The 12,914-nt window shown below is 34.7% G+C and overlaps 1 protein-coding gene across 1 annotated transcript in view; it reads left to right on the top strand.

Annotated features, from left to right (window-relative positions):
* LOC133096166 (platelet glycoprotein 4) overlaps positions 1-12,914 on the top strand; it is a 73,224-nt gene that overhangs the window by 52,411 nt on the left and 7,899 nt on the right. Inside the window, exons 4-9 of the mRNA XM_061197649.1 lie at positions 663-823; positions 4,952-5,099; positions 5,851-6,030; positions 7,278-7,369; positions 9,472-9,518; positions 12,246-12,315. Of these exons, the coding sequence (XP_061053632.1) occupies positions 663-823; positions 4,952-5,099; positions 5,851-6,030; positions 7,278-7,369; positions 9,472-9,518; positions 12,246-12,315 (698 nt within the window). The remainder of the gene's footprint in view (positions 1-662; positions 824-4,951; positions 5,100-5,850; positions 6,031-7,277; positions 7,370-9,471; positions 9,519-12,245; positions 12,316-12,914) is intronic.

Genomic DNA, 12,914 nt, shown 5'->3' on the forward strand with positions numbered 1-12,914 from the left:
AAGCTTTAAATTAGCTTAATAAATTGTGTTATAAACTGTTGCAATATTGCCATAAGGTCACTCTAAAGCTTGCTAATGGTTGGCCTTACAATCGACAGATATGTCTGTAATATTACACACTGATTCTCTTTGTAAAAGGTTGACGAGGGCTTCCCTGGTGGCGCAGTGTTTGAGAATCTGCCTGCCAATGCAGGGGACACGGGTTCGAGCCCTGGTCTGGGAAGATCCCACATGCCGCGGAGCAACTAGGCCCGTGAGCCACAATTGCTGAGCCTGCGCGTCTGGAGCCTGTGCTCCGCAACAAGAGAGGCCGCGATAGTGAGAGGCCCGCGCACCGCGATGAAGAGCGGCCCCCACTTGCCGCAATTAGAGAAAGCCCTCGCACAGAAACGAAGACCCAACACAGCCATAAATAAATAAATAAATAAATAAATAAAATTAAAAAAAAAATTCTTATCAGATTAAAAAAAAGGTTGACGAAAAGCTATTGCTATCAAATGTGTTGAAAACATTTCTGTTGCAACCTGTGGCAGGTTGCAGAGGTTCTCACAAACAAGATACTTGAGCTTGGTTCTTTCACTAACTCATTAATGGTTTTAAACTCCCACAAGTGCCCATATTTACTACAAAGAAATAACCCAAACTTGTTTTCTTTTTCATAGGAAACTGTACTTGAAGAAGGTACAATTGCTTTTAAAAATTGGGTTAAAACAGGCACAGCAGTTTACAGACAGTTTTGGATCTTTGATGTGCAGAATCCAGAGGAGGTGGCAGTTAACAGCAGCAAAATTAAAGTTAAGCAAAGAGGTCCTTACACGTACCGGTGAGCGAGTCCCCGCAATAAGTGGCACTCTTTCCTTGACCATATGTATTTCTGAAAAAGCTTCCACTTGACAAATGTCATTGTATTGAAATGTACTTGTTATTTTCTTACCATTAATATACACTGAAATTTTTGTTTCTGCCTATATAAAACCCTAATCTAAGGATTTAATGATGATAAGAAATATATATTTTATTATGAATTTATCAGCGTCAATTAACTGCCATACATTTAGGAAGTTACAGGAGTTTTACACTTGTGGCCTGTATTCTCAACAAGTCTAAAATATGCATGCTAAACAGAAAAAAATCTATCACAATTCTAAAACCAGAGCACTTTGAAATCCTAAAGTTGAAAGTGTAGGTTATACGAGTGGTTCTCCAAGGGTGGCTCCCGAACCAACAACATCAGCATCTCTTGGGAACTAAGTAGAAATGCAAATTCTCAGGCCCCTCCTTAGACCAAATGAATCAGAGACTCTTGGTTTGGAGCTCAGCAATGAGTTTTACAAATACTCTGGGGGATTTCAGTGCACGCTCAATTCTGAGAACCACAGCATTAAACTGATTCTACCTAACTACAATACCTGCTAAGGACTTCTATTCAAAATAATTTGCAGGTCATGTGGGTGTTTGTATTTATTCAGTAGTTTCATTCTTATGTTTTCTTCAGTACTGAGACTGAATAAGCTATACCTTTATCTACATGCCTTAACATACTTTTGAATAGAATCGTAGGCTATTGGAAGTAGGGGGAAATAATTAGCCAGAACTTTTCATTTTGTAAATTTAAAAACAAACTGACACCAGGGTAAGTGAAATGATTTGTCCATGTTCACACAAACCTAGGAACAGGTAACTCTTAGATATTTGTGTACATTTTCTCCTATCTAAATTATAGACTATGTGTATTTCCTAACTATCAAAGTAAGAAAAGGGGAGATTGAGGTGCTAAGAACACTAACCTTATCCAGGTATTAGGAATATATCTATGGTGTCCATATGTGAACATAGCTAATCCTACTGTATCATTTGTTATACACATGAGTGGTTTTTCCTCAAGAATAATACAACTACTCATATGCTATGATCAAGTATTATTACAAAATTTCATATTTGTAATGATTTCTTCTAATTCATAGTTTTACTTTCTTATCTGTTTCAGATAGTCTATGATTATATAATTTCTTTCCTTTCCATGCGTTAATATATTTCTAGATTGACAACTCACACTCAAATATAATGAAATAACAGTGTAGTTGGGAGGGTGATGCCTGCTGCCATAGCACATGATATGTAAGCTGCCAAGAGCCTTGGTGCCTATTCTGTCCTAATAATTATCCCCACGTCTCCTGTCTCCAGGCACAGGTCTGCGACTATTCACAGCTCTGTCATAGAAGACATGGTTTTCAATGTTACAAAAAAAAAAAACCAGAAAACAAAACAAAACAACACCTCACCTTGGAAAATATTTTTATTTTTTCATGGTCTTATAGTTCTTATGTTATTATGAAAAGCCTGTATGAATACCTTCGTCCAAAAAATGTTGTAGCTGTGATGTGTACCTATGAAAATGTAGAATTCACATATGACCTAGTAAGAATCTAAGCATAACTGATTAAAAATCATACCCTAAGAGAACCGAATACATGTGATAAAAGAGAATACTTAGAATCTGGGAACTCATCGCAGTTTTTAATTTTTTGTTTGTTTGGAGGGGTTTTTACTTTTAAAGATATTAATTGGGGTATGGAAAAACATAAACATAATGAATCTAGTCCTAATCCTGTTCTGATAGTTGACAGTTAATACATATTTTATTCTTGGAGGCTTAAACCTTGCTCTCTAAGGGATGAAAGGGGGTGGGTTAGAAATAATTGATTTACTTGGAGAAGCAGTGAGAGGAGGATTGGAGAAGAGAAGCTGGATTTGCAGCTAAAGTACATAAACAATAAACTCCTATTTATATAACAATGTTAAAGGAATTTGTGATCAACTACAAGTCATCTTGTCTCATGATGTCAACAAAACAGAGTCCTTAGTGTCTGCTTGGATGCCTTAAATGATGGGAAAATGACTGTTTACCTTTCCGAAAAAGTTAATAGTTTGAGAGTCTTCCACGTGTTGAGGTGATCCTGCTTGCCCATCAATTACACCCTGAACTCAGTTGAAATTCTAAGTGGAGGAGATGTCTCTCCTCAAACAGAACCACAGGCTTATTTGGCTTTTGGCTGCTAAAGTGAGCTTGATGAAACTTTGACAAGATGTGACATGAGTCAAAGCATAAAATAGCCTGGATAGAGATCTGAATTATATATGTTCCAACCTACACCATCTCTATGAAGACCTGGTAGCTCCTTCAGAATATTCTCAGATCCAATCTTTTTTTTTTTTTAATTACTTTGTTTTGGCAGGAGTACATAGAAAGCAAAATCTGAGGCAAATTTCTCCCTTTGGCCTTATTAACCAACACTTTCTGAAACCTGTATACATTCTAATTTTTAAACAAAAACTTTAGCGATTTAGGTTCTCTTTTTAAAAGTACCTTCTAAACACAGGCCTCAGTTTAAAGGATTTTTCTGTTAGTCAGTGCCATCTACTGGTACAATGTAAGTACAACTAAGTAGACTAGAATTTGGGTCACAATTATTTTGCTATTTCAATTATTTTATATATATATATATCTATATATATATATAATCCTGAAAATTAAAGTATTTTAATTTTAAATGTTAATATGTTATCTAATTTTAATATACAGTTATCTAATAGAAAACAGTAATTGATGAGTAGTAGATTCTCCAGGGAGATGTTCCAGATTTTTATATTCTTTGCATGTCTACAGTACTCCAAGAATAAATAATAAAGCTTGATGAAATTACATTAGAAATAAAATCTATTTCCATTTTTTGTGAATTCTCTTTTTAAAGAATGTGAACAATAAATTTATTCATTCAAAAATATTTACCAAGAACTTACCATGTAGCAGACACTGCTTGGGGATACAAAACACACATAATACCTATCTTATAGGAATTTACATTTTCATTATACCTGATTGAAATCAGGTCAGGTGTTTTTGGTTTGTTTTATTTTTTCCATTTCAGTCCCATGCTTTTTCAGTCTTTACCTTAGTTAGATAGCAACAGATAACTATTAGAACCTCACATAATAGACATTCAGATATATGATATAGCAATGAATAATGTATACCTTATTTCATCTCAGTAAATATCTTATACTTGCAAAAGATTTCTTTCCATATATAACCCTTCACCACATTCCTAAAAAGTAGTTGGTACTTTGCCTAGAGATTTTAGAGCCAGGAGCTTAGAACTAATAAGTATACAATATATGGGGCAGAGATGGAGGGGAATTGATCTCTAAAGTGGAAATTATATTCCATTAGTTATCTTTAATTCTCATTAAAATACTGGAAATTATGGAAAAGCCATGCTGGAAAGGCTGTGAACTTTGAAGTCTTTTCTAATATACGGAAATGTGCTGTTACTGTTCCTTTCCTTCAACCTCTCTGCTGTCTTCCTCTCGACCCTCAGGATAAAAAGCTAAATATCTGAGTACAGGGCACAACCCTTTTATGTTTGAGATCTTGTTTATTTTAGTGGCTTTATTTCCACCACTCTCCTTACTCTAACTCTGTAAACCAACCATAGTGAAATGTTTGCGTATCTAAAATTACACCATGTTCTTACTCCTTAATCTTCTACATGCTATTTTCTACCCTATTTTACCTAACTAAACTTCTCCTTGTCATTCAGACCACTTATGTGGAATTGTGTCTTGTCCATTATCCCCACCATAACCATCCCAAGCCTGGGTTTGTACCTGTTCTGTGTTTTCCCAGACTCTGTGCAAACTCCTATAATAACACGTTTTCCTTCTCCCCTGCTCTGCACCTCTAAGACACCTCCCCACCCACCCCACCCCGCCTTCTCTGATTTGCTAGAAACTCAGCATTTGCTTATATATCATTTTAACCTGCTTGTTTAGCCTAATTTCTGACATAGTCTATGCACTCAAAAATTATTTGTTGCATGAATGAACGGCATTTGAGACTTAAGGTTCACTTGAAACAATTATTTTGAATTTTATTTACTTTTTTTTTCAGAGTTCGTTATCTAGCCAAGGAAAATATAACCCAGGACCCTGAGACCCACACCGTCTCTTTCCTACAGCCCAATGGTGCCATCTTTGAACCCTCACTATCAGTTGGAACCGAGAACGACACTTTCACTGTTCTCAATCTGGCTGTAGCAGTGAGTAGACAAACAGCGAAATTACTGGTTTTGAAATACTTTAGAATCCTCTGTAATTAATCTCACGATTAGAACTACCATTAGATATCATTTATTTTGTCATTTTTATGAAAATGTGTTCTTACGGCATTATTTTGAATTACACTCATTTGGAAAGATAACAAGATTATAGAATAATCAACTGAATTAGAAAACTAAAGTGTATTATTTAGGACTTCCCTGGTGGCGCAGTAGTTAATAATCCGCCTGCCAATGCAGGGGACATGGGTTCGAGGCTTGGTCGGGGAAGATCCCACATGCCACGGAGCAACTAAGCCCGTGAGCCACAACTACTGAAGCCCACGCGCCTAGAGCCCGTGCTCCGCAACAAGAGAAGCCACCGCAATGAGAAGCCCGCGCACAGCAAAGAAGAGTAGCCCCCGCTCTCCGCAACTAGAGAAAGCCAGCACGCAGCAAAAAAGACCCAACACGGCCAAAAATAAATAAATAAATAACTTTTTTTTAAAGTGTATTTTTTAAAAAGTAGGATTTAACTTTGAAAGTCTTCTTCCTGTGGCTCACACTGAGGCAGAGAAATGTAATCATTCAGAGCTGAAGAAAAAATACACTTTTAGTCTTGGCAAGATTTGGCAGTCATTTTAAAGATACAGTTGAAAACTGTTTTATCAAGCTTAATTCTAGTATTTTCCATTTATTTGTTTAAAATCTGATACTGCAATTGGTGTCTTAAATGGTGATTTTTTTTTTGCAGGCTGCACCCCACCTCTACCCAAATGTATTTATTCAAGGAGTACTTAATTCACTTATCAAAAAGTCAAAATCGTCTATGTTTCAAAAGAGAACTTTGAAAGAACTATTGTGGGGCTATAAGGATCCATTCTTGAGTTTGGTTCCATACCCTATTACCACTACAGTTGGTGTGTTTTATCCTGTGAGTACGAAATATGAATGTCGATACTGTTAGACTTTAATTGGATAAATATAATGGCACTGGCAATTCATAATTTTATCATTTAGTGTGTTACCCTATTTCTGATCTGGGAATACATGTTCTAAGTTTTTAAAAGTCTCTACCTACATGAATTTAGTTTTCCTAGTTGGGAGAATTTACTTATCTGAATTTAGCACATTTAATCAAGTTTCCACTCTTAGATAAATATACAATTGTCAAAAATAAGGTTATAAGCTGGTAAGACTTTGAACACTGTTTTTCGTTTTGATTTCCTGTCTGATAAAATCAAGTTTAATACCATATTTTTGTTTTTGTTAATTGTATTCATCATATCATTCTTCCTTCTCTAGACCTGTTACAAATTTATTTCAATGTAAATTTAAAAGTCACCAGAAATTGCACAGCAGATTGATAAATCAGCAATGTCATATTTTCCCAGAATTAGTTGATAAGAACTTCTAGGAATCTACAAATGCCATGAAATGGCAGTTTGGAGATAAAGAAAAATGTGAACTTGGTTATGTACTTAGTTATAGCATAATGTTTTGAATTATAAATAGGACAAGGTGACTATTGCATTGAAAATATGACTGTGATTTCATTTGGCGTTATATGACGTATTAGTTATATTCTCCAGTTGATGGTTGTTATTTTACTTTAGATGGTTTTTAGGATTGCAAGTTCATATATCAATCAAATATGAATATAGAAAGCCTTAAGGGATAATAAATTCATTTACTATTATTTAACGCAAATATTCTTAATTCTTTCCTTGGCTAATTCTGTTTTAAATTTTGTGACCTAATCTTTCATAACCACTTATTATCTTATTAAAGATCATAACATTGAGACTACTTCTAGAAATCTGTCACTGTTCTCATAGGTTTTGTTCATTATCCCCTCACCTCAATAAAATAGGAGTAGTGATTAAGATGGCCTTTCTGGCTTAATTATGAAAAGTGTGCTAGAGTTGGATGTCAGCTTTGCTATTTGTTTCCTTCTGTCTCAGCACCTAGCACTTATTTCTCGGCACCTTTTATATTACGTCTTTTTAAAATGTTAAAGACCAAACATTTTAAAACTTTATTGCATATATATATTTCAAATCATATAAAATAATTATGAACAACCACTGAGAAATGTGTAAGTAAGTTAATTACATGTTTTATAACTTGGAAAATGTGGCTTGTTGTAGAAGTAATTTTTTCTTGTACATATCTTTTCAGTACAACAATACTGCAGACGGAGTTTATAAAGTTTTCAGCGGAAAGGATGACATAAGCAAAGTTGCCATAATCGACACATATAAAGGCAGAAAGTAAGTATCCAGGCAAAGTGTGTGTGTGTGTCACTAGGATACTCTACGGCAGGCAAGAAACTTATTTAACAACTGGTAATGTACAGGCACCAACCTATGGAACAGACCTGCCTGTATCTCAGCCCTAGAAACTCCCGTTCTGCCAGGTGTTAACCCTTTAGCTGTGACGACTGGTCACACTAGTGCATAGGTGCTGAGTGTCAGCCCCACGGAGGGTTGACCTTTATGCACAGGGTCTCTTACATGAAGAAATCTAAAGAAACTACTTCCATCTCTGCTGCATAACCAGCGTTATCGTGCACTCATACAATTACATAACCACAAATGAAAAGGAAGAAAATCAGTACATCAACTCCATCATCTAGTAAGTAGGAAAATATATCTTTCTGCTTTTTTTATTTTAACCGAGCATGTCAAATAAAAATTGTTCATTCCAAGGACATGACTAAATGTGCCTATAAAGGTGGAAGCTTAATGAATCCATGCCAACACTTTCATGACTTTTCCCTTCAAAATTTCCTTGAAATAATTTTCCATATTGATAACTTAGCTTTTAAAAACTTTATCAATGCAATAAGGGAAGTAGTATTTCAAGTGCTAAAACTGACATATTAAACTTGAAAATAAGGAGCATGCTTCCTGTGAAGTAGTAGTAGAATGAGATATGTTCATATAGCCATGATTTCCTACTTTCCCCTAGCTCGTGCCTGTTTATCTGGAGTACACCTAATTTATTCATCATACGTCTAAAATAGGAAGAACCCCAATAAATATCAAGGGAAAAGCCTTTTCTCCTCAACGTTAAAATGACTTTTAGGTCAATGATTTCCTGACAAAGAATAATCAAAATCAAAAGAGATGAAATATTTTTATTAATTAAGTAAACATTACCTCACACTGCGTTCCTATCTAAAAATTGCTTAAAACAGTTAAACACTCGTGTAGTCCTTTTTCTTCTACAGAGTTCATAGTCATGTATTTTTGTTGAAAATTCTAATGGAGGAAAATGAACACATCTAAATGCTCATTTTAGGGGAAATCACTATATATTGAGGCAAGTGAGCATTTCCTCTATTTCAATATTACAGAGAGTTTTTGAGGAGAGTTACTAAATGCTCCAAATTGGAATAAGAATTTCACGAGTTTAAGATTATGACAACGTTAATTTAACTGACCATGGCAAGACTGAGCACGATTAAGTTTACTCTGTTTAAAAAAGCAGGAGCAGTGGAGGTGATGGTGGTTGGATGAATTGGGAGATTGGGATTGACATATATACACTAATATGTATAAAATAGATAACTAATAAGAACCTGCTGTATAAAAATAAATAAATAAAATTAAATTAAAAAACAAAACAAAACAATAGCTTGCCTTGACATCTTATTGGATGGTATGTTGGGAGTGTGAAAAACCCATTTTCCATCACCAAAAAGTGGCTGAGTGTGCAGAGAAACTATCACTACTGTTGTTTTTATTGTTTCCAGATATATATGTCGATACATATATCTTATGTAGATACCAGAGTATAAATTAATAAACTCCATCCTACTTTAATGCCCACTCATGTAAGAGATAAAAGAGAGGAAAAGTATAAATTGATTATCTACATGTTTCTAATCTCTACTGATCAAACATCTGCTTCTTTCTGTCCTCCTCCACACTCCCCTGTTCCCTCATACTGAGTTTATACCAGTTATCTGGTTAATATTTTCCTCCTATTCAGTTGAACACACAAAACAAAAAACCTTTCCCCTAAGTAGAGAGCTAAATTTCTGATAAGTGCTTCTCAATTTCCTTTTTGCAGAACTCTGTTCCAAGTTGTTTCTAACTACCAACTTTTGGCAGCTTTTATTGTATAATCTGGCCACTTAATGGCATCAGGCACTTCATTTATCTCAACAAGATGCAAACTTCAAACGAAACATAGACCAAATGACTTAGGACATTTCTTAAACTTAGCATTTGACACATCTAGTCTAATCAATATTTATTATTTTTGCAGGAGTACTGACTCATAATAGACAATGTAATGTGAAAAGGTGCTGTTGAAATGAGACTGATCATTTTCTTTCTTTCTTTCTTTTTTTTTTATTCCTAAGGAATCTCTCCTATTGGCCAAGTTATTGTGACATGATTAATGGTACAGGTAAGGGCATTTGTTTTGTGGTAATAATCACAGTGAAACCAACTCCTTTCTCCTACAAATCCACCAGGGTACCTACAATGTTCTGGAGGTTGAGGGTATGCGTTTACCTATCTTCGTATCCCTACAACATAATTCAGAGTCTCTGTTCTTATGTAGGCTTAGTAAATGTCTGTCTAATGTGATGGGATTTCTGAAGATTAACCATTGAGGATGAGCCTTTACTGCATTCCCGGGGAAATGTTTGCTTCATAAAAGCTTTACTTAATTGAACTCCCTCCCTGGCCACAGAAGTCAGGGGTTAGAAAGTTTCAGAGTAGTAGTTACTGTCTGCCTCTTTTGTAAATACTGTGTAGATAACAGTTTAAAACTGAAAGAATTAAAAAATCAAGATAAGTACAAAAGTAAAACATGCATCCAAACTGAGGTTTCAATATGAGGTAGAATCAGTGAAGCTGTTAAGACAGAGCCATGGATTTTTGAATGAGATGATCAGAAATGAGAGAGAAAATAACAGCAGCAACAAAACAAGGTTATAAGTGTAGTAACCATGAAAAATGTATGCAGAAATGAACATTCTGAATTAGAGTTGTGAAGAAAGAAGGTACCATGAATTTAGATTTAGTGTGTGGTAGATCCAGGTTATTATTCTCCTTAAAGAAAAGCAAAGTACACATATGCCTATTATTTTAAGAATTAAGATGGTAAAAAGCAATGGGAATCGAATCCCATGAGGTAATTAAAATCAGAGGTGAACTTTCAGCTGCTAAGAAGCAGAAGCAGAGTATAATGTTTACAAAGCTAGTGAGACAATACTTTATAGGAAAGTAATATAATGAAGATGCAAAATGTTAAATACAAAAAGTTATGTAAAAGGCAGGGAATAAAAAGGAAACAGAGAATGTTCATTTTCACAAACGTATTGCTGAGTTTTGCATGTTTATTTAATTTTGTTAACACTCTTCTAGAAGAAAACAGCAAACCCAAACGTTGAGTTTGCTTTGTAGTGCTCTTTGTCAAGGGGATGGGTGAGGAAGTCCTTTCTCAGCAGTTCATTTCTGCAAATAGTCAAGTGTCCCAATACCACTAACTCTAGTAATTTCATAAGCATAAACTTCAGTCCTTAGATACAGAGAAAAATATACTGTGCTTCTTCTAAATAGTAAACTACTGTTTATGGGCTTAAAAATATATTTTAAAACTTTGTCCAAAACAGAGAAGTAGAGAAGTTTTAAAACAAGAATTAGAAGATTCGTTAATGACTATAATATAAATACATATGCATCAGGCATGAAGTTAAAAGGATCTAAGAAGAAAAAAGCAGTAAAACAAACTAGGAGTAAAGGTAGACTGAACAGGCCAGAGGACTCTGATGGAATCCCTGTGAGAGAGATTCTTAGTTATGGCACTAGGAAAGAGACTAATGAAATGGAAAATGTTCCAAGGTGTTTTTTATCACGATTTAGATGTACTTCTTCTACCTTCTTCGATAAGTTTAAAGAGACAGAAAGAAAATGAAAATATTGATTTACATTTGAATGTATTACAAAAAAGAGCCCTGCTAATATCAGCTATCTTATGGTCATGGCCCATGGTAATTGTTGGTGTCATTATGACACAATTTTCAATGATATTTCAGATCATTTTTAAAGCTTTTCAAGGTATTCTTTTCCTTGAATGGCTAAGGTGTTGGGACAGCAGTTGTAGACAATGCCCATACAGCGGCCTATCTGTGGAATTTAAGGTAATATTCAATATCCCATTCTCTCAATGTCAGTATCAAGTTCATTGAGATATTCTGTTACATTTCACTTATCAAAAGAATATAAATGAAATGTAATAAGATCACAAGGTTAGTGCAGTTACCAGAAAAAGAGCGTGGTATTCATAATTGAAGGATGGGTCTTACTGTTTTGAACAGACACATTCAGTGGTGGCTCATTTTGGTGATATTCATTTGTGGAGCAAATGGAGGCATAATCTCGTTATTTCGGCTTATATCCAGTGTGTGCTGTGCCATGGATCATAATCATAGTAGAGATTCAATAAATTCAACAAATGCCCTTTTTAATTTTATGTGTACATTTTCCAACCATTTGCATGAAATTCTGTTTAGTGAGAGAACTTCAATAAGTGACTTAAAAAATATTAATCAGACATTAGGGTAGGTGAATGAATCATTATTAAAAGTAAGAACAACATTTACCAAAATGAGTTCTAAAGGAACCTCAAGGTAAGAAAAGTGCCACTCTACTGATAGGTGGAGGATTTCAAAACACACAATCACAGTTTTAACAACGTGCGATTTTTAGTTTTCATTTATTTTTAAGGAGTGGGAAAATTTAGTATGAAATTGAATACCAGTGATTGTGTATAGTGTACAGACTGGTTCAATGTGGTAGCTGCTAGCACATGCCACAATTCGGCACTTGAAATGCAGCTAGTACAAACTGAAATGTGCTGTAAGTATACAGTACACGCTGGATTTTGAGATTTTTGTTAATTTTTATATTGATTGTATGTTAAAATGATGGTATTTTGGATATATTGGGTTAAATAAAATATACCAGATACTTTTTTCATTTTTAAAATGTGGCTACCGGAGAATTTTAATATTATATATACAGTTTGCATTATATTTCTCTTAACCCTGCTGGAATCAAGATTTCTAGATTTGTCTAGGACACACATTACACCTAATCCCTTGCCACTGGCTTGGTTTTTAAACAGACGCAGCATCATTTCCACCTTTCGTTGAGAAGACCCAGGTATTGCAATTCTTCTCCTCTGACATTTGCAGGTAAGACAAAGACATTGATGTATTTCTCGAAGTCACAGTTCTTTCCCTAAGAGATAAAACACAGACCAAGAAGCTCATACTTAATAATCATGTTATTTGAGAAAAATAAAGCACATTTAGGGAAGTCTATTCTTGATGTATTAAGAAGAAATATAATATGGAATTCATAATGTGTTCATAAGTCTTTAAAAAATTGAAAGATGTAGGAGGATATTTTCCATAATGCAAATCATTTTCTTCTTTATTTCTAAGCAAGAACTATATTTTCATTCTTTTACTAAACTAGTAGTATGTGTAATAACAGTCAAGTCTAGAAAGGCATGTTCAGTCTTTGTAAAGATGTCCAAAGAGGATGATACCACAGTCACAGAGCTATGTTAATATGCTCTACAGACAGTATAGCATCTTTTCAAATTGATGGGGCCTAGCAGCTATTACAAAAGCATTGGCACACACACCGGTATCCTTGAATCCTAGCCCTGATTCTAAACGCTTGTGGTGTGGGTAAGCATTTAATATCTCTGAATTTTTCCTTATCTGTAAAACTGAAAAGAGCAGCATTTCTTCAACTAGAGTTAACTAACTGGGGATTAGAAAAC

The sequence above is a fragment of the Eubalaena glacialis genome, chromosome 8 (assembly GCF_028564815.1).
Source record: "Eubalaena glacialis isolate mEubGla1 chromosome 8, mEubGla1.1.hap2.+ XY, whole genome shotgun sequence".
Taxonomy (NCBI): Eukaryota; Metazoa; Chordata; class Mammalia; order Artiodactyla; family Balaenidae; genus Eubalaena; species Eubalaena glacialis.